This window comes from Phocoena phocoena, chromosome 14 (assembly GCF_963924675.1).
Source record: "Phocoena phocoena chromosome 14, mPhoPho1.1, whole genome shotgun sequence".
NCBI lineage: Eukaryota > Metazoa > Chordata > Mammalia > Artiodactyla > Phocoenidae > Phocoena > Phocoena phocoena.
In genome coordinates, this window is record NC_089232.1 from 37,071,948 (window position 1) to 37,094,549 (window position 22,602).

Sequence of the window (22,602 nt, forward strand, 5' to 3'; positions counted from 1 at the left end):
ATCAATTTTGGGTATCTTTTCAAAAAGATGTCTCTTGGTTTAATTGATTGTTTCTTTTTTTTGGCTCCATTTTATTTACTTCCTCTCTGACTTTATTATTTCCTTCTTTCTGCTGACTTTGGGCTTTGTTCTTCTTTTTTCTAATTCCTTTAGATGGTAGGTTATGTTGTTAATTTGAGATTTTTCTTGTTTCTTGAGGTAGGCCTATATCTCCATAAACTTCCCTCTTAGAACTGCTTTTGCTGCATCCTATAGATTTTGGAAAGTTGTGTTTCCCTTTTCATTGTCTTGAGGTATTTACTGAGTTACTCTTTGATTTTTTCATTGACACATTGTTTTTTTAGTAGCATGTTGTTTAGTCACCATGTTTGTGTTTTTCCCATTTTTCTTACTGTAATTGATTTCTAGTTTCACACTGTTGTGGTCAGAAAAAAATGCTTGATATAATTTCTATCCTCTTGAATTTGCTGAGACTTGTTTTGTGGCCTAGCAGCTGATCTGTTGTGGAGAATGTTCCATGTGCACTTGAAAAAATGTGTATTTTGCTGCTTTTGGATGGAATGTCCCGTAGATATCTATTAAGTCCAACTGATCTATTGTGCTATTTAAGACCACTGTTTCCTTATTGGTTTTCTGTCTGGGTGACCAACCATTGATGTCAGTAGAGTGTTAAAGACCCCTGCTATTATTATATTATTGTCAATTTCTCCTTTTATGTCTGTTAATATTTGCTTTATATATTTAGGTGCTCCTGTATTAGGTGCTTATGTTGTCTGATAACGAGCATTGTTGCCCCTGGTTTCTTGTCCTTTCCATTTACATGAAATATCTTTTTACAACTCTTAACTTTCAGTCTGTGTGTGTCTTTAGGTCTAATGTGAGTCTCTTGTATACAGCATACAAATGGGTCTTTTTTTTTTTTTAATCCAGTCAGCTACCCTGTCTTTTGATTCGAGCATTTAGTCCATTGACATTTTTTTTTTTTCTTCAGTACGCGGGCCTCTCACGGTTGTGGCCTCTCCTGTTGTGAAGCACAGGCTCCAGATGCACAGGCTCAGCCGCCATGGCTCACGGGCCCAGCCGTTCCGCGGCATGTGGGATCTTCCCAGACTGGGGCATGAACCCGTGTCCCCTGCATCGGCAGGCGGACTCTCAACCACTGCGCCACCAGGGAAGCCCTGATGTTTTACTTTTTATACTAGCTTACTTAAGTGGTTGATCCTCAGCCTGTACTATATATTTTCTTTTACTAATGTTTTTCCTTTCCTATAGATATTTCTTGTTGTAGCCTTTTCTTTTCTACATAGAGAAGACACTTTAAAATTTCTTTTAGGGTAGGATTAGTATTGATGAAATCTTTTAATTTTTGCTTGTCTGAGAACTTCTTTATCTTTCCTTCAATTATAAATGATAATATATCTGAGTAGAGTGTCATAGGTTGCAGGTTTTTCCCTTTAAACTCTCTGAATATATTGTGTCACTCCCTTCTGGCCTACAAATTTTTTTTTTTTTTTTTGAGAAAAATCAACTGATAGCCTATGGAGGTTCCCATGTATATGACTCTTTGTTTTTCTCTTCCCAGCTTCTCTCTTTAAAGATAAAGAGAATTCTCTTGTTATCTTTAACTTTTGCCATCTTAATTATGGTATGTCTTGGTAGGATCTGTTTGCGTTCATCTTGTTTGGGACCTTTTGTGCTTCCTGTGTCTGGATATCTGTTTCCTTCTTCGGATTTGGGAATTCTTAATAATTTCATTAAATACATTTTCAATCTCTTTCTTTCTCCCTTTGCCTTCTGAGACCCCTAAATGTGGATATTTGTACACATGATGTTGTTCCAGAGGTTTCTTAAACTGTTCCATTTTTTTGTTTTTCTTTTTGCTGTTCTGACTGCGTGATTTCCATTATTCTACTTTCCAGATCACTTATGCATTCTTCTGTATCACCTAGTCTGTTGTTCATTCTGTCTAATGTGGTTTTCATTTCAGCTACTGTGTTTCAGTTCTATTAAAAAATATTTTCTATATCCTTCTTTAAATTATCACTGTGTTCATCTATTCTTTTCCCGATTCAGTTAGTCATTATTACTAATGACTTGGATTCTTTTTTCTTCTTTTCTTAAAAAAATTATTCATTTTATTTATTCATTTTATTCAATTTATTCATTTTATTTATTCATTTTTGGCTACGTTGTGTCTTCATTGCTGTGTGCGGGATTTCTCTAGTTGCAGTGAGCACGGGCCACACTTTATTGTGGTGCACGTGCTTCTTGTTGCAGTGTTTTCTCTTGTTGCAGAGCAGAGACTCTAGGCATGTGGGCTCCATAGATGTGGCTCACGGGCTCTGTAGTTGTGGCTCATGGGCTCCAGAGTGCAGGCTCAGTATTTGTGGGGCATGGGCTTAGTTACTCTGCAGCATGTGGGATCTTCCTGGATCAGGGCTTGAACCTGTGTCCCCTGCATTGGCAGGCAGATTCTTAACCACTGCGCCACCAGGGAAGCTCGATTTGGATTCTTTATCTGGTAAATTTTTTTTTCATTTTTTTTCATGTGTTTTCTCTTGCTCTGTCAAGTAAACCAGTTCCTCTCTTCTCATTTTGCTTAATTTTCTTTGTCTCTATGAATTTAGGTGAAACAGTTACTTATTGAGGTCTTGAAGGCATGTCCTTATGTGGGAACATCGTTATATAACCTGTGTGTGCCCAGTGGCTTTGGTAGGAGAGCTAGATTTGATGTGTGCACAAGTCATGTCTTTCCTCAGGGTGTAGTGGCAGCTATAACCTTGGTCGGAGGTGGGGCTGGAGCCAGGTGTGACCTGGGACTTCTCCTCTGTTCAGTGGCCAACACCACCCTATTGGGGACAGGGACAGGTCCCAAGTTGCTGGAGTAGAAGCCCTGAGGGTCAGGGAGTGTGTTCTCTCCCCGCTTCCAGCTCCAGTACCCTTGTCCAAGTATGGAGCTGCATCTCAGAGCCAACAGAGCAGTTATGGGTGCTCAGTATAGGTCTGGGCCTGGGCTGTGGTGGCCCTGGCTGCAGTCAGAGTCTGGGACCACCTCTGATGTGCTCGCTGCCTCTGAAAGCCAGTAATGGCTGTTCCCACCCGGTTCAGATGCTAGAGGGATCTGAGCTGGCACTGTCCCTCAGAACTGAACACTCTCCTTGGTTGTGGCAGCCCTCACTCATGTGTGGAGCCAAGCAAGCTAGGCGGAGCGGACACTGGGCTCAGGCTGGGTTGTGCACTGGAGTGGTTGTGGGAAACTGGCCAGAATCTTGTGCAGTTTTAATCTGTTTTTTTTTCCCCCACATTGTTTTGGGAGTAAGCAAAACATACTTTTGTATGCATACTTTTTACAAGCAGATTCTAGGTTTCTTACAGACTTCCTGTTAGTCCCACTAACAGCCAAAGGGATTCACCTTTCTGGTGTCAGATCCCAGAGCTGGGGTACCCAATATGTGGCTCAAACCACTCACTCCTGAGGGAGGATCTGTGCTGTTACATTCCACCCTCTTCTGTGTTCCCTCCCAGGGGCACAGGTCCCAAGCTGATCACTCCTCTTCCCTTCCTACCTGATTCTGTGTGGCTCCTTCTTATAGCCTTGGTTGTACAAAAGTCTTTTCTGCATAACTCTAGTTTCAGTGAGAATTACTCCACACATGTATTTTCGATGTGTGTGTGGTAGGAGGTGAGTTCCATGTCCTCCTACTCTGCCATCTTGATCTCCCTTCCCAGCAAGAATGTTTTGATAGAGAAATATCAAAGCAACACTGTATTAAATAGAAACATTGATTACAAGAGACATACCATTTCAGAAACCATCAAATGTGAATTATGGTGATGCTGGAATTGAGGAAGTACATACACTATGTTCATGTGACTGGGTTATATGCTAGTCATTCATTTTCTTTGAAGAGGTCTTAGGTTCTGAAATTGGATATATAATTTCTATTTTTGTGATTGAGTTTGTATTAGATGCCTCAATTAACAATTTGCTTTCCTGTACTTTCTTCCTTTGACAAGGTTCTATTTTATTTGCCATTCTCTGATGTAATCGTATTCATTGTTTTTATCCTCCCACTACCCCCATCCCTCACTAAGTTGTGCCCTCCTCAAGTGCAGGTACTTGTATTATTTCCTTCATATTCTGAATGCCTAGCATGGTGCCTGGTCCCCTGGTTGGCACTTAGTAGATGCTTCACAAATGTGGGTTGAACCAAACTAAAAATCAGAAGATGAAATGATAAATGCTAAAATAATTAAAATATTTTCCCCTAGGTATTATTGAAAACAGAATCTAGGGATACTGAATATTCAGGAAAAGGAAACTGACATTTATTGAATAATTATTTTTTGCCACATATTTTCAAATAATTATCCCATTTACTCTCATAACTTAAAATATATAGTATAGTTTTAAAAGCATAGGAAACATTTTTTATTAATCCATGATTTGTTCGGGTTTTAGGGCAAAACATGATCGTGATCTAGAATCTTCTGTTTTTTATTTTTATTCTACTGATTTTTAAATATCAGGTAGAAATTTCCTACTGCATTAAAGGATTATTAACATTTAAGCCCTGATGATATATGCCTATGTTAAATATGTTAAGGTGAAATTGATCCCCTCTCAGGGGACCTTGGTGGTTATTCACAGGCCTTCATTTCAATAAGAAAAGGCTGTTCTTTTGTGAATGAACTACTTTGGTTCTCCATTCAACCAGTGAAACAAAATACTAAAAATATTATATAAGTAATAATGCTGTGATACACTATTACTAAAGGTCAAAAATAACCAATCAGAGAAGAAAGAGTATGAAGGAAGATCCAATCACAATATAAAAAGATTCATCACAAAACTCTTATAAACTGTGAGCATTTAGGGCTTGTTTACGTTTTATTAAGAACTTGTCATAGAGAGTGACCAAATAAGGGAAGTCAAAGTAGAAATAAAGCTTCTCTGATATAGTATAGTAACTTATAAAGAAGATGTTAGTTTATTTAGCACTCATCCATAAAGCATTACTATTTCATGTTGGAGCTTATTTTTATATTATCTATGAAGTTTGCTAAGCAAATAGTGTGAATATTCTTTAGTGCCTAAGAAATACCAATTATAATCATGTTTTAGGTACATCAGTTTGCTTATGAGCTACTGATATACTAATTAAAAATAATCCTTATCATTATCCTTATCATTCAAGTAACTTCCCTCAAAGGCTTTCTTAAGAAAAATAAAGTAAATTTGGCCAGAAAATAGTTTCCATCTATGTATATCTTTCACCATGGATTAATTATACAAGCCTAAATTGACACCTGTCTCAGGTGCTTAAGCAGAAACTTAACTAAAAGGCTCTATTTAGCACAGCATTAGCCAAAGGGAGGTAAAGTAGAATGAGCACCACACAGATATCATGGACAGGAATTCTAGTTCTGTTCTAGCAAGCGGACTGAGCTTGTGCAAATTACTTTACCACCCTACACCTCAGTTTCCATATCTGTAAATTAAGAGGTTTAGAGTTCATCAGAGTTGATGGGAGACAGGGGTGTGTAAATGGACTCCTTGGAAAAACTGCTATTCCCTGCTCATAAAAATACTTCTGTGTACACAAACACACACACAATTTAGTATGCAATTTCAGGGAGTTACTGTGAGAATTAAATGAAATAGTGAATATAAAGTGCATTTAGTAGGTATTTTAAATCACCGTTTAATTCCCCACATTGGGAGGGTTCTCTAGCTTCTCAGTTTTCATAAAAGCCACAGAAAATGTTTTTCAAGTCTCTTTGGGGGAAAAAAAAGATTTTAAAGTATATAGCTATCAAGTTGCATGAGATAATATTCCACTTTTTATAAGAAGCCATCTCTTTCATCAGTTACTAGGATTTGTTTTTTAGAGGAGCGGGTGGCAATCTGTCATCAAAGTGTTGACAAGTGAAATCTGACAAGGTTAAGGTGATATAGCTGCGGGCCACTTCAGGATTTTTCACTGTCTTTCCTGTTTGAAGAGAAAGGATCTCTTTTTTCATTCTTGCTCACTTTGCAATAGTGTTTGATTTATACGCTTTTTAAAACAGTAACTCTAAACTGACAAATTATTTCGGCAGTTAACATTGGTTTAGATAAGAGCATTTCAGTGTTCTCTTGTCTTTAACTCATCTTCGTAGGAATTATTCTTGAAATTCAGTGTATTTTCTCTTCAAAGTTGCATTTCTTTCTATATATTCAAATGTAGCATAAAACTATATTTATGGAACTACAATCTAGAATTACTTATCATGATCACATTTCTCACATTTCTGTTTTCCCTGTCTTTGTAGTGTTGTAGTTGAGATATATCCTTAAAAGAAGAATAAGTCCATATTTTTGAAGATCAGGAAGTAGGTACATATGTTGGAGGTGGTGGTGAGCAAAGATTATTTTATGGTTGTTGTTATTATTTGCTTATGCAAGCATACTTTTTTCCCTAAAATGCCTGATATAAGCCATTGTGATTATTTTGCAAATCGTGGAAGAAATGCACTTCAACTAGATACAGGTCTCTTTGGAATAATGGAAAATTGTGTGCGGCAAAATATTTGAAATGAGCATCAGCAAACAAGATGTTTGTATTAACAGGAACCTAGAAAATGGCTATGCAAAGGTCAACACTGATCTTTAAATATTAGTGAAATTTAATTTGTTGCATGTAATGAGTAGAAAGAAGAGGAGGAAGCAGGCCACAATGAGGAAGCCATTGATGAACTGTCCAAATGTCAAAACTGCTTACAGTACGGAAAATGTTAAATTGACATGATCTATTTACCTAAGTGAATTAAACAGTTTGAACAATGCTCTAGAGAAATATTTTCCAAATTTAAGTATAACAGGAGATTTTTGCCATAATTTATTTTGGGAAAATGAGGAGAATCCTACTATTCTTTCTAGGCATAGAATTTCTTCTAACCCCTTTAAGAAAGTATGATGCACAGTTTCTCTTGAAACGGGAATCTATTGCCATCTGCATCATCTAGAAATAACATCACCTGACCAATTGTTAGCAGCTATGAAGAATCACCCTGGCCATGACACTCTGCACAGCACTAGCTGAATTGAGTTCAGAGAGTTTTCTGGGGTGTTATGCCCAATTTTAAAAAAATGTGAATTCTATGTTCTCTTATTTTCTTCATGTACAAAGTTGATGAAAAATTTTTAAGAGAATTAAATATGTCTAATGTATATAACCAAGGTTTAATATTAATGCACAGAGAATGGGACAGAGAACTCAGTAGAAAGATGGGCAAAAGCTGGGAACAGGTAATTTATAGAAGAAACAAGATTGTTAAAAAAAAAATACATGAAATGATGTTTGATTCCTTTAATGAATGGAAAAATGAAACTTAAAACTACGAGAATCCATTTTTCACCTACCAGATTGGCAAAAATTTAAAACTTTGTTAATATTCCATGTTGTTGAGGAAGTAGGGAAAAGAGTAGTCATGTTATTGGTGGAAATGTAAATTGGTACTGTCATCTTGGCAGCCTGTTAGGGAGTACCTATCAAAATGTAAGGTGTGCATGTATATTTTCATAGTATTATTATTTGTAAGATGAAAAGGAGAAACAATTGTGTTCATTAAGGGAATGGTTAAGTAAATTATGATCGGTATACAATGGAACATCTGGTAGCTATTAAAATGAGGTAAATCTTTATATGCTAGCAAGGATATCCATGCTGTGGTATTCAGTGAAAAAAAAGCAAATTGTTGAGTAAGATCCTGTCTTTACTAAAATACAAAACAAGTCAACGTGGGTGTGGACATACTGTAAGTATCTCAAGAAGTTCTGGAAGGCCACCTGCCATGTTGTGTAGTGGCTCCCTTCAGAGTGGGGAGGGCCTCTGGGAAGGGGACACGTTTGTTTTAACATCAAATACTTCAGTATTGTTTGCATTTTTTAAAACAATAAGCATGTATTACTATTATAATTTTAAAACCCAAGAGGACACAAAAGACCAGACAGATTGTCTAATAGATTTTGAAGTTTCTCTCTTCATTTTTTGTATGCTTTTAGGTTCTATAGCTGTTTTAAAAATAAGGACATGATAGATGGTATTTTTAACACACTGCTTTGTGCTTTTGCATTTCGCTCCTGCCATTTCATTGCTTAGTGTTATTTGTTAAATCTAAAGTTTTGTAAGTTGAAGTATTTATTACCTTTTAGCATTTATTGACTAATTACGGTGGGTGCTCATCAGATAAATATGTTCTGAATATTTACATTTAATATTTAGGTGTTAGGTGAAAAGGTGTTCTAGACTTCTGAAGTGATCTAGATCTTTACGTGCTATGAGATAACATGATATAGCATAGAAAAGATCTAGATATATTTAAAATAATAATTTAATAACATTTGAAGATAAATGTCACTAAGGAAGCTAGAACATTTATTTGATAACTATTGTTTGAGTAAAATTTAAGAATAACATTTTCAGTGTTATAGGCAATTAGTTATGTAATGCCCACTAATAATATTCAGCGCTTTTCATCTTCAGAACATTATACAGAATTAATTAATCCTTATAGCAGTCTTAGAAATGTAGGTCAATGTCATTATCCCTGTTTTTGTTGGTGGGGAAATTGAGGCAGAGAGGTTGAATGATTCGGGGTAAGTTTGTTACAGCATGGTTAGAATTATGGCATTTGGGCTCAGAGCCCAGCATTTAGAGCAATAGAATCACACCTTCTTTAGAAGACTTAATCTTTGTGTCCTCGATAAAACTCTATTTCTCATTAAACCATTGATTAGGTCATCTCTATATTAAAATTCAGAAACAACAAGTTTGATCGCTATATAACCACTTAAAAAAACACACCATTTTCTCCTCCATGCCTTTTCTGGCACTGTATTGGCTTAATCTCCTTTTCCATTGTCTCCTTGTTGGAGAATTACCGAAATATCTATCCTTGACTTTATTTTTCTTCTGGGATCTTTTTCAGTAGCTTTAGCTTTACTTTCTATTTAGAAAATTCCAAAATAGTTTTTATATAGTCCAGACCCCCTTTCTATATTTCTAGCTATCAGCTAGACATTTCTACTCATACCAACCCTTATAACTTAAACTCCCACTGTGTCTGAAATTCAGTTTATTGACAACAAAACTTGCTCCTCTTCTAGACTGACCTGTTTCTATGTATGTTTCAATCCAAGTCCTGCCCTTGAAACTAGGATAAACCAGGTGGGAACAGGTCTGGGTAAGGGGTTTCTGGGAACCAGGTGTGGCCAGAACAGTGGTATTTGAGTCCTTTGCCAGGGTGAAGAAGCTGAATCACAGTCTAAGGAAGAGGAAGAGCCAGATTACAAACTGAAAGGCAAGACTAAAGTATAGCAGGAGACCGAGTGGCCAGGTCAGTGGCTAGGAAAATTGAGGTTGTTGGTTGAGTAGTTGAGTTAGTCGTTGTGAACAGAATGCGCTGGTACTCTTTTACTGGCACATGATGATGGAGGCATGTTGGCTCACTAGAGCCATGTTCAAGGCAAGGGTCATGTCTGTACAGTAACCAGATCCCTATCTCATGGTGGTCACTCCGGATTCTTCCTCCTTCCTCACTTCCACAATTCATCAGTTCCCATATGCCTTTGATACTTTATTCAAATGAATCTGATTCTTTTTTTACATTCCAACTTCCACCATCCCAATTCAAATCCTTGTTGCTAAATATTGGTGTTGCCTGTTACTTTATTACCTTTCTAACAGGTCACTTGTATAAAAAAATCCCTCCAATATTCCCATCCACAAAGTTAATCTTCCAACAACAATTCTGATCTGTTGATTAACCGTTTCTAAAATACCTTACCAGATCAGAAACTATTCATAATTTCTCAGTAGCCACCTAACAAGATATAAAGTCCTAAGTTTGGCATTTAAAGACTTACTTAGTATGGCCCTGATTTATCTCTTCTATTTGTGCACCAAACCAATTGCTTACTACCTCTTAAATATGCCTTGCATCTTTCTGTCTAATTTATGTTTTTGTATATTGTTTCCTTCTTTTTCTCTCTCTCTCTCTTTATCAAAATCTAAGAATTCTTCAATGTCCTCTACTTTATAAGAGAATTTCTTTATCAAACTAGAACATCTACTGAACACCCACAGCCCTTTGTTTATGTTGCTAAATTTGCACTTATCACAAAATTCATATTGGTTTTTTGATTATTTTATCTGCTATACTAGATTTTAGCTGTTTGATAGTAGAGACGCTGATTTATATATCCTGTATCTGTGACTAAGTAAAATGTCAAACACCTAAAGTGCTCAAAGTATTTGTGATATTTAATTAATAATTAGATGTCATAGGACTCTCTGAGGTACAAATGACCCAGTGTACCTACTAATCTAGTCTTTTGTTAGAGTATGTTCAATCTAAGCTTGAGGTCTCTTTGAGAGTCCTCTGTCCTTTTTGTTTTGTTTTGTTTTTTTGGTGGTACGCGGGCCTCTCACTGCTGTGGCCTCTCCCGCTGCGGAGCACAGGCTCCGGACGCACAGGCCCAGCGGCCACGGCTCACGGGCCCAGCCGCTCTGCGGCATGTGGGATCTTCCCGGACCGGGGCACGAACCCGTGTCCCCTGCATTGGCAGGCGGACTCTCAACCACTGCGCCACCGGAGAAGCCCTCCTCTGTCCTTTTACACAAACTTTATCATTGCATGATTGTTTGATTTAGTGTTGAATATTTCAAAAATCTTTATTTCTGATAATGTGACATGGATTAAATATGTTCATGCATATCTTAACAGATAATTAATGTAATTTTATGTAGATAGCATTAGACAAGGGATTGTGGGGGAATACACTGTATTTTAGGTAATTTTGAAATTACCTAATGATGACTAGAACACCTAATACAACTAGTGGTTTCTTTTAAATTTGTGCTATTTAGTTGTCTTTAATTTTGTACATTTTAAATTGGTGAATAGATAATCCTCAGAAAGTCTATTGATAATAAATAGCAAGTATATGTTCTAACTTTATGCCCAAGAAATATTTCCTTAGGCTCTTTGAGGTATTTTGCCAACACACATTTCATTTTAAATGTCTCATTGGCACCATGGTATCATTCATCTTTATTAAACTACAGCAATGTCTTCTTCTCTTAGTTAATTTTTCTATCCCATCATGTTTTACATTAGGGTTTTATTTGCCCTCAGGCTTCCTCTCCTTTCTAAAGCAGTCAAAATAGCTGACTTCAGAAACCAGGGAAGACAAATATTCTGAAGATTTATTTAGTGGCACGTAATCTTTACCTCTAAAAGTTTTTATTTTCCAAAATAATGTTATCAAAAGTATAAAAAAGTCACAGCATCTTAGTGCAATGGTTTCTGTTTTTCGTGATACTTTCTTAAAATTTACCTATATGGTAACAATCTTAAGGCAAATAAATATTTATTATAATGTAATCTGTTTTGGAAGGAAGACTTCAAAGCTTACGAGGGTGTAACTAGAAAGTGAGAAAGGCTAAGATCCTCCCATTTCTCTGTGCTCAAAATTTGGGCTATCATAGATTCTCCCCCCTACACGAGAACAATCAAGATTTACATCAAGCTCAGTTTAAATCATGCTCCTTATTTTGTCACAGAGACTGGACATTTGGATTTAGAATGGCCTTCTGACACATCTGAGACTGTCATCAACTGCCTTATAAAATTAAACAGAAAATTGAAAAAGTTAAAAAGATATTTTAAATGAAAATTAAATTAAGGGCAATTTTTTGTTTAGGTTTTCCCTTCTGCTGTTCTTTTCATTTGGCTAATTATTTTTCCTATTCAATATTAAAATTTGCTGTATTTTTTAGTCATTCATTCTTTTATTCATTTTTGCCCTGTGTAACTAGTTTTGGTCTAGTTCTAAGTCACGTGTATTGGGTTTTATCCCCAGAGAAATGCACAAGGGCACTGAGTGGGGCAATATTTTTCTCCACTTTGGTAGGTACTCTCTATTTCACTACCTTTTTAATCCCTGCCCACGCCCCCTCCCAAAATGCAGAATCCAGAATTCTACTGAAATTCTTTTCTTTCCTCCTTCAAAACAACTATTTATGCATTAATACAATATTTGAATAATACGAGCTCAGTCTTGACTGCTTCCTTCGGGCAGATTTTTCAAACAAGGAAATTACAGCATTGTTTTTAACTGGTGGCATTCTTGAGTAAGATGCCTTCAGAGGGCTGTGTCTTTCAAAAACCTGCAGAGTGTAGAAGATGGCAAGACATTTTGAGGACTAAAAAGGTTATTGATTTGGTCCCCTCCCACCATGTCCATCTAGTAATTATAGATTTTTACAAATGTTAAAAAATTTACTCCATTAATTCTTTTTAACTTTATATGGTCTTATTAGCAGATATTTGAAGTTCAGAGGAAAAGAAGGATGAATAACCCACATTTGACTATCTTTTGCCTGCCTGCTAATGCATGACCTGCAAAGCCTCCTCCTTAATCACACATATTTTGGGGAGCCTGCAGGAGTTGTCACATGTGTTCATAAATAAGTCGAATCATTTACTAATGGACACTGGCCATTTCCTTCTCACTTGCCTCACTTGCTAGACCTGCTCCATCAACTCGTTATTGCTGCCGCCGTGTCTACTTTTGCTGGGTGTGGATCCCACTTTGTCTGGATGCCACCACTCTGAGTACATTAATGTGAAGGGCTACCAGTCCTGCTTACGTTCTATGTTCATCATTTAATTCCTATGCTTCTCTGAGGTCCTACTGACATTTTACAACTTGTCTGTAGCTTTCTCAGAGCCCTGCTATTCCAAGCAGGGTTGAGCCCTTCTTTTATGCTGTGAAATTGTTCACTCTGCCATTTCAATAATTAGTACACTGTGTCTCATTAGTTGAACATGCATCTGATTCTTGTAAGTGCATTGAGGTCAAATGTAAAGGTGAAGGAAGGACCAACAAAGTTTGTGTTATGTCTAAAATTATTTTGGATTATCACCCATATGAATAGTATGGGAAAATATTTTTAGTTACTCCAAATGTTAAAGAAGCTGAGGGCTTTTTCCTCCATATGAAAGATGTCTTAAAATATTTTTCAAGCGTTTTTTGTTATTCAGAAGTTTGTTGGAAATAATAAAGTGTTAATAATATCCATCACTAGCCCCTGCTGTTAAAACTAGGAGAAAATATAAGATGTACATTATTGCTATCTCTTTTTTTAATGCAGGTAGAGTAGACTATCTGGATCTATCACAACATGCAGATTAACAAACTAATCTGAATGCTAATGTGGTTTCACACAGTTTACTTCTAAGTAAATATGTTTCCTATAATAATAACTATATATCATTTACCTTGAAAATTCCACTTTAATTAGCCTTTTAGTATGTGGGAGGTTGTAAATATTTGCTTTGTATATTAAAGATAGACCACAAAATGTGTTTGTACTTACTAACTACATAACAGATGTTTCTTTTCCTTAAAAATACTTTTTAAAAATGCTTAAATGCTAAATAATTATAAATTATAATGCTAAATAATTCTAAATTCTAATTTCTAATTAGAAATCAAACGTATATTATTGGAAACCCAAATATATATATTCTTCTTACTACATTTCTCAATGTGATGACATACTAAATCTAGGAAAAGAAGTGCTTTTTTCCTTTTTCTAGAGTTCATTTCTGGGTGGTTAACTAAGGATACATTAAAGTGTGTTTATTCTAATGAACCGTATCTCAAATATCAGTAGCGGCAAGTGATTCTTTTTATTATTTCTAAGGGATCTTGGTTTTATTGGCAATAGAAGATAATTAATTGGCACCTCTTCTTAATTATTTTTTTAAACAGGACAGAGATTCCTTCTGCCATCAGATGTCTTTCTGCTTGACTGAACTGCACCTGTGGTCTTTGAAGAATACCTTACACATTGGGGGTAAATAAGCTCTGGATTAATTTCAATATTTTTAAAATATAAGTTACAACAATATAAATAAGTACTAGCAAAGGTTAGAGCCTAGATTCTCCAGCTGGAATTGGATTATTTTCTTTATACGTAATGAAAAATTGGCTAGTGTATAGTAATTTCTTTTAGTTAACTCTGCTTATTTTTTTTTCAACTTGAGTTACATTTTCTGCTTTGAACATTAATTTTATTGGCCTAATATCTGTTTCCTCTTAAGATACACAAATGTTCCATTTTTTCCTGGAATTATTCATCATAACTGATTTATATTCATAAATATTTGCAGGCTTGCTAGTGGTAAATGCATTTCTATTTGATATTAAAGTAATATTTCAAACATACAACTAAGAGGTACAATTATATTCATTTTTTAAATAAATAAATAAATTTATTTGTTTATTTATTTACTTTTAGCTGTGTTGGGTCTTCGTTTCTGTGCGAGGGCTTTCTCTAGTTGCGGCGAGCAGGGGCCACTCTTCATCGCGGTGCACTGGCCTCTCACTATTGCAGCCTCTCTTGTTGCGGAGCACAGGCTCCAGACGCGCAGGCTCAGTAGTTGTGGCTCACGGGCCCAGTTGCTCTGCGGCATGTGGGATCTTCCCAGACCAGGGCTCAAACCCGTGTCCCCTGCATTGGCAGGCAGGTTCTCAACCACTGCGCCACCAGGGAAGCCCTATTCATGTTTTTTGAATCTCACATTTTTGGGGGAAGAGAGTAATATAAATGTGTTTTAACAATGTTTATTAGTATTTCAGGATAAAGTATATATCATTAGGAAACATCTTTTAAAAAAATCTTTTCCTGTCTGAGTATCTAAAGCAACTCTTGTATTTAGGAGGACAGATTTATTTACATCTTTAGCATCATTACTAAGAAAATGGTTTACCTTGCAAAGCATTATTTCTTTATATCAAATATATAATTACAGATGATGTCATTATAATTTCATTAAGTTTAGCTTGCTTAAAATGGATAAGGATAGAATATCCAGTTAAACAAAGTGGACTTAACACCCATTTGCTTCCTTCCCCGATTCTTCTAAAATGAGAGTAAACGAATTACTATTAAAAAGGTGTACAGCACTGGAGCCTGCAGGCATTTTGGTGGGGATAATGGCAGACTTCAGGAGGGCTCATGCCAAGGAGTACTTCCCAGAACTTCTGCTGCCAGTGTCCTTGTCCCCGCAGTGAGCCACAGCTGCCCCCCGCCTCTGCAGGAGACCCTCCAAAACTAGCAGCCATGTGGCTGAAAGGATCTTGGTGCTCTGGCCTGGTGTCAGGCCTGAGCCTCTTGAGGTAGGAAAGCTGAGTTCAGGACATTGGACCACCAGAGAACTCCTGGCCCCATGTAATATCAATCGGCAAGAGCTCTCCCAGAGATCTCTGTTGCAAAACTAAGACCCATCTCCACCCAACAGCCAGCAAGCTCCAGTGCTGGATGCCCCATGCCAAACAACTAGCAAGACAGGAACACAACCCCACCCATTAGCAGAGAGGCAGCCTAAAATCATAGTAAGTTCACAGACACTCCAAAACACACCACCAGATGTGGCCCTGCCCACCAGAAAGACATGATCCAGCCTCATCCACCAGAACACAGACACCAGTCCCCTCCACCAGGAAGCCTACACAACCCACTGAACCAATCTCACCCACTGGGGGCACACACCTAAAATGACAGGAACTGTGAACCTGCAGTCTGAGAAAAGGAGACCCTAAACAAAGTAAGTTAAACAAAACGAGAAGACAAAGAAATATGCAGCAGATGAAGGACAAAGGCAGAAATGCACCAGACGAAACAAATGAAGGGGAAATAGGCAGTCTACCTGAAAAACAATTCACTGTAATGAAAGTAAAGATGATCCAAAATATTGGAAATAAAATGGAGAAAATGTAAGAAACATTTAACAAGGACCAAGAAGAACTAAAGAGCAAACAAACAAGGATGAACAATGCAAAAAATGAGATTAAAAATTCTCTTGAAGGAATCAATAGCAGAATAACTGAGGCAGAAGAAAGGATAAGTGACCTGGAAGATAAAATAGTGGAAATAACTGCCACAGAGTAGAGTAAAGAAAAAAGAATGAAAAGAATTGAGGACAATCTCAGAGACCTCCAGGACAACAGACCTCAGAGACAACAGTAAACCCACCAATATTCTAATTATAGGGGTCCCAGAAGAAGAAGAGAAAAAGAAAGGGTTTGAGAAAATATTTGAGGAGATTATAGTTGAACACTTCCCCAACATGTGAAAGGAAATAGTCAAGTCCAGGAAGCTCAGAGAGTCCCATACAGGATAAATCCAAGGAGAAACACGTCAAGACATATTAATCAAACTATCAAAAATTAAATACAGGGCTTCCCTGGTGGCGCAGTGGTTGAGAGTCTGCCTGCCGATGCAGGGGACGCGGGTTCGTGCCCCGGTCTGGGAAGATCCCACATGCTGCGTAGCGGCTGGGCCCGTGAGCCATGGCCGCTGAGCCTGCGCGTCCGGAGCCTGTCCTCCGCAACGGGAGAGGCCACAACAGTGAGAGGCCCGCGTAACGCATAAAAAAAAAAAAAAAAAATTAAATACAAAGAAAAAATATTAAAAGCATCAAGGGAAAAACAACAAATAACATACAAGGGAATCCCCATAAGGTTAACAGGTGATCTTTCAGCAGAAACTCTGCAAGCCAGAAGGCAGTGGCAGGACATATTTAAAGAGATGACAGGGAAGAATCTACAACCAAGATTACCCAGCAAGGATCTCATTCAGATTTGACAGAGAAATCAAAAGCTTTATAGACAAGCAGAAGTTAAGAGAATTCAGCACCACTAAACCAGCTTTACAACAAATGCTAAAGCAACTTCTCTAGGCAGGAAACACAGGAAAAGGAAAAGACCTACAAAAACAAACAAAACAATTAAGGAAATGGTAATAGGAACATACATATCGATAACTACCTTAAATGTAAATGGATTAAATGCTCCACCCAAAAGACACAGACTGGCTGAATGGGTATAAAAACAAGTCATGTATATATGCTGTCTACAGGAGACCCACTTCAGATCTAGGGCCACATACAGACTGAAAGTGAGGGGATGGAAAAAGGTACTCCATGCAAATGGAAATCAAAAGAAAGCTGGAGGAGCAATTCTCCTATCAGACAAGATAGACTTTGAAATAAAGACTATTAGAAGAGACAAAGAAGGACACTACATAATGATCAAAGGATCAATCCAAGAAGATATAACAGTTGTAAATATTTATGCACCCAATATAGGAGCACCTCAGTACATAAGGCAAATGCTAACAGCCATAAAAGGGGAAAACAACAGTAACACAATGATAGTAGGGGACTTTAACACCCCATGTTCACCAATGGACAGATCATGCAGAATGAAAATAAATAAGGAAACACAAGCTTTAAATGACACTCTAGACAAGATAGACTTAATTGATATTTATAGGACATTACCCCCCAAAACAACAGAATACAGTTTATTCTCAAGTGTTCATGGAACGTTCTCCAGGATAGATCATATCTTGGCTCACAAATCAAGCCTTAGTAAATTTAAGAAAAGTGAAATCGTATCAAGTATCTTTTCCGACCAGAATGCTATGAGACTAGATATTGATTACAGGGAAGAAACTGTAAGAAATACAAACACATGGAGGATAAACAGTACGCTACTAAGTAACCAAGAGATCACTGAAGGAATCAAAGAGGAAATCATAAAATACCTAGAAACAAATGACAGTGAAATCACAACGACCCAAAACCTATGGGACTCAGCAAAGGCAGTTCTAAGAGGGAAGTTTGTAGCAATACAATCCTACCACAAGAAACAAGAAAAATCTCAAACTACCTAACCTTACACCTAAAGCAATTACAGAAAGAAGAAAAAAAGACCCAAAGATAGCAGAAGGAAGGAAATCATAAAGATCTGGTCAGAAATAAAAAGAAATGAAGGAAATGATGGCAAAGATCAAGAAAACTAAAAGCTGTTTCTTTGAGAAGATAAAATTGATAAACCGTTAGCCAGACTCACCAAGAAAAAAAGGGAGAAGACTCAAATCAACAGAATTAGAAATGAAAAAGGAGAAGTAACAGCTGACACTGCAGAAATACAAAGGATCATGAGAGATTACTACAAGCAACTCTATGCCAATCAAATGGACAACCTGGAAGAAATGGACAAATTCTTAGAAAAGCACAACCTTCCAAGAATGAACCAGGAACAAACAGAAAATATAAACAGACCAATCACAAGCACTGAAATTGAAACTGTGATCAGAAATCTTCGAACAAACAGAATCCCAGGACCAGATGGCTTCACAGGCGAATTTTGTCAAACATTTAGAGAAGAGCTAACACCTATCCTGCTCAAACTCTTGCAAAATATAGCAGAGGGAGAAACATGCCCAAACTCATTCTACGAGGCCACCATCATCCTGATACCAAAACCAGACAAAGATGTCACAAAGAAAGAAAACTATGGCCAATATCACTGATGAACATAGATGCAAAAATCCTCAACAAAATACTAGCAAACAGAATCCAACAGCACACTAAAAGGATCATACACCATGATCAAGTGGGGTTTATCCCAGGAATGCAAGGATTCTTCAACATACGCAAATCAATCAATGTGATACACCATATTAACAAATTGAAGGATAAAAACCACATGATAATCTCAATAGATGCAGAAAAAGTTTTCAACAGAATTCAACACCCATTTATGATAAAAACTCTCCAGAAAGTAGCCATAGAGGGAACCTACCTCAACATAATAAAGGCCATATACGACAAACAGGGAACAGAAAACCCACTCCTAAAGGATGTGCATGCGAACTCAGTTGACCTGAAAACCAGCACAACAACACCATACTGAGAAGCACATGGACCATAGGTGAAGGGGACCCACTTACTAATCTTGAAGCATCTGCCAGAGAGTCAGGAACCAACTGAGACACTCTCTGGGGACAGAGACACTGGCCAAAGCATTTTTGCAATTTCAGGCTGCCTTCATAGTTCTGGTGCAGGTGAGCACCATTTTGAAATTTTCCCTCTAACCTTTTAGAAAGGAGAGGGAGAAATAGAAAGGACTTTAGAAAGGACTGGGAGAAATAACTGATTTACTTAATACATAGAAATAAACACAGAGACTTAGGCAAAATGAGACAGAAACATATTCCAATCAGAAAAATATGACAAAACCTCAGAAAAAGAGCTAAGGAAAATGGAGATAAGCAATCTTGTGTATAAAGAACTCACAGTAATGATTATAAAAATGCTCACTGAGCTCTGGAGAAGAATGGATGAATACTGTGAAAACTTCAACAAAGATATAGGAAATATAAGAAAGTAATAAACAGAAGTTATAACTGAACTAATATGCTAGAGGGGTTCAACAGCAGACTGCATGAGGTAGAAGAATGAATCAGTGGGCTAGAAAACAGAACAATGGAACTCACCCACACAGAGCAACAAAATGAAAAACGAATTTAAAAAAGTGAAGATAACTTAAGAGACCTTTGGTACAACATCAAGCAGAATAACATTTGGACTATAGGGGTCCCAGAAGGAGGAGAGAGAGAGCAAGGACTAGAAAAATTACTTGAAGAAATAGTGGCTGAAAACTTCCCTATTTGGGGAAAGGAAACAGGTCCAGGAAGCCCAGAGAATTCCAAATAAGATGAACCCAAAGAGGTGCACACCAAGACACATTATAATTAAAATGGGAGAGGTTAAGGGTAAAGAGAGAATCCAGAAAGCAGCAAGAAAAAAACAACTAATTTTGTACAAGGGAAACCCCATAAAGGCTATGAGCAGAAATTTTCAGCAGAAACTTGATGGGCCAGAAGGGAGTGGCATGTCATGTTCAAAGTGCTGTAAGAAAAAACTTCCTACCAAGGATTCTCTACCTAATGAGGTCATCATTCATAATTGAAGGAGAGATGAAGGGTTTCAGATAAGCAAAAACTAAAGGAATCTGTTACTGGCCCTACAGGAAATGTTGAAAGGACTTCTTTAATTTTAAGGAAAAGAAATGGTACTAATTAATAATAAGAAAATATACAAAAGTAAAAATCTCACTAGAAAAGGTAACTATATGATAAAGGTAGTGGATCAATCACTTTTATAAGGCAAGCATGCAGGTTAAAAGACAAATGAAGTAAAATTAACTAAAATTACAATAATTAGTTAAGAGATGCATAAAATAAAAAGATGTAAAGTGTGTCAATGAAAGTATAAAATGTTGGGGGGATAAAAAGATAAAACTTTGGAATGTGTTCAAATTTAAGTTGTTACCAACTTAAAACAGGCCACTATTTAAATAGGATGTTATATGTGAACCTCACTAACTACAAGGAAAAAAGTATAGTAACTACACTAAAGAAAATGAGAAAGGAATCTAAATATAATGTTAGAGTAAACTACTAAAGCACAAGGGAAGAGAGAAAGAGAAGAAAAAAGGAACAGAGAACTTCAAAAATAGCCAGAAAACATTTAACAAAATGGAATAATTATGTACTTATCAATTATTACTTTAAATGCAAATGGACTGAATTTGCCAATCAAAAGTGGCTGAATGGATAAAAAAAGAAGACCCATCTATTGGTTACCTACAAGAGAATTACTTCTCTTGTAATTCTTGAAAGGAAACACACAGACTTAAAGTGAAGAGATGGAAAAAGATATTCCATGCAAATGGATGTGAAAAGAAAGCTGGATTAGCTATACTCATATCAGACAAAATAGACTTTAAAACAGAGACAGTAATAAAAGACAAAGAAGGGCATTACATAATGATAAAGTGGTCTGTCCAGCAAGAAAATATTAACATTTATAAATGTATTTGCACCCAACAGCAGAGAACCAATATATATTAAGCAAATAATAACAGACTTACAGAGAAAAATTGAAAGCAATACAGTAATACTAGGGGACTTTGACACCCCATTTACATCAACAAATAAATCATCCAGACAGAAAGTCAATACAGAAACATTGGACTTAAATGACACATTAGTCCAGATTGACTTAATAGATAAACATAGAACATTCCATTCAAAATCAGCAGAATACACATTTTTCTTAAGTACACATAGAAACATTCTCCAGGATAGAGCACTATTAGGTCATAAAACAAGTCTCAGTAAATTGAAGAAGATTGAAATCACATTAAACATCTTCTTTAGCCACAGTGGTATGAAACTAGATATCAATCACAAGGAAAAGGCCAGGAAAAAACACAAAAAGGTGTATATTAAATAGCATGCTACTGAGCAACCAGTGGATCATCAAAGAAATCAAACAATACCTAGATACAAATGAAAACAGAAATATGTCATATCAAAATCTATGTCACGCAGCAAAAGGAGTTCTAAGAGGGAAGGTCATAGCAATATAGGCCTACTTCAAAAAGCAAGAGAAATCCCAAATAAACAATCTGACTTTACACCTAAAGGAGCTAGAAAGAGAAGAACAAATGAAGCCCCAATTAGTAGAAGGAAGGAATAATGAAGATCAGAGCAGGAATAAATGAAATAGAGACTAAAAAAAAAAAGAAAAATGAAAAGATAAGTGAAACAAAGAGCCGGTTCTTTGAAAAGATAAACAAAACCAACAAACCCTTAGCTAGAATAACCAAGGAGAAAAGAGAGAGGACTCAAATAAAATCAGAAATGAAAGAAAAGTTACAGCTGATACCACAGAAATGCAAAGGATCATAAGAGACTATTGTGAACAGTTACACACCAACAAATTGGACAACATAGAAGATAAATTCCTAGAAAGATACAATCTTTACAGACTGAATCATGAAGAAATAGAAAATCTGTATAGACTGATTACTAGTAAGGATATTGAAACAGTAATCAAAAGCTTCCCAACAAACAAAAATATAGAGGACGAGATAGCTTTTCTGGTGAATTTTTACAAAACAGAGATTTAATACCTGTTCTTCTCAAACTATTCCAAAAGGTTGAAGAGGAGGGAAACATTCCAAACATTTTATACTACCAAAACCAGGCAAGGACACCACACAAAAAAAGAAAATTACAGGCCAATTCTTGATGAACATACATGTAAAAATCCTCAACAGAATATTGGTAAACCAAATCCAACGATACATTAAAAGGACTGTGCACCATAATCAAGTAGGATTCAGGGATACAAAAATGTTTTATCACCCACAAAGCAATCAACATGATATATCATATTAACAAAATGAAGGATAAAAATCATACAATTATCTCAATAGATGCAGAAAAAAATATTCGACAAAATTCAACATCCATCTATGCTAAAAACTTACAGCAAAGTTGGTAAAGCAGAATTTACCTCAACATAGTAAAGGCCATGTATGACAAACCCAAGCTAACATCAGTGGTGAAAAGCTGAAATCTTTTCCCTTAAAATCAGGAATAAGACAAAGATGTCTATTCTCACCACTTTTATTCAACATAATATTGGAAATCCTAGCCATAGCAGTTAGATGAGGAGAAAATAGGTATTCAGATCAGAAAGGAAGAAATAAAACTCACTATTTGCAGATGACATGATACTATATAGAGATAACCCCAAAGACTCTGCCAAAAAAATGGTATAACTAATAAATGAATTTAGTTAAGTTGCTGTATACAAAATCAATGTACAGAAGTCTGTGGC

The 22,602-nt window shown here is 36.5% G+C and overlaps 1 protein-coding gene across 1 annotated transcript in view; it reads left to right on the forward strand.

Moving 5' to 3' along the window:
• Positions 1 to 7,270: 7,270 nt before the first annotated feature.
• Positions 7,271 to 22,602, forward strand: part of WDPCP (WD repeat containing planar cell polarity effector) — a 171,062-nt gene continuing 155,730 nt past the window's right edge. The window contains exons 1-2 of the mRNA XM_065890819.1: positions 7,271 to 7,291; positions 13,826 to 13,910. Coding sequence (XP_065746891.1) covers positions 7,271 to 7,291; positions 13,826 to 13,910 — 106 coding nt within the window. The remainder of the gene's footprint in view (positions 7,292 to 13,825; positions 13,911 to 22,602) is intronic.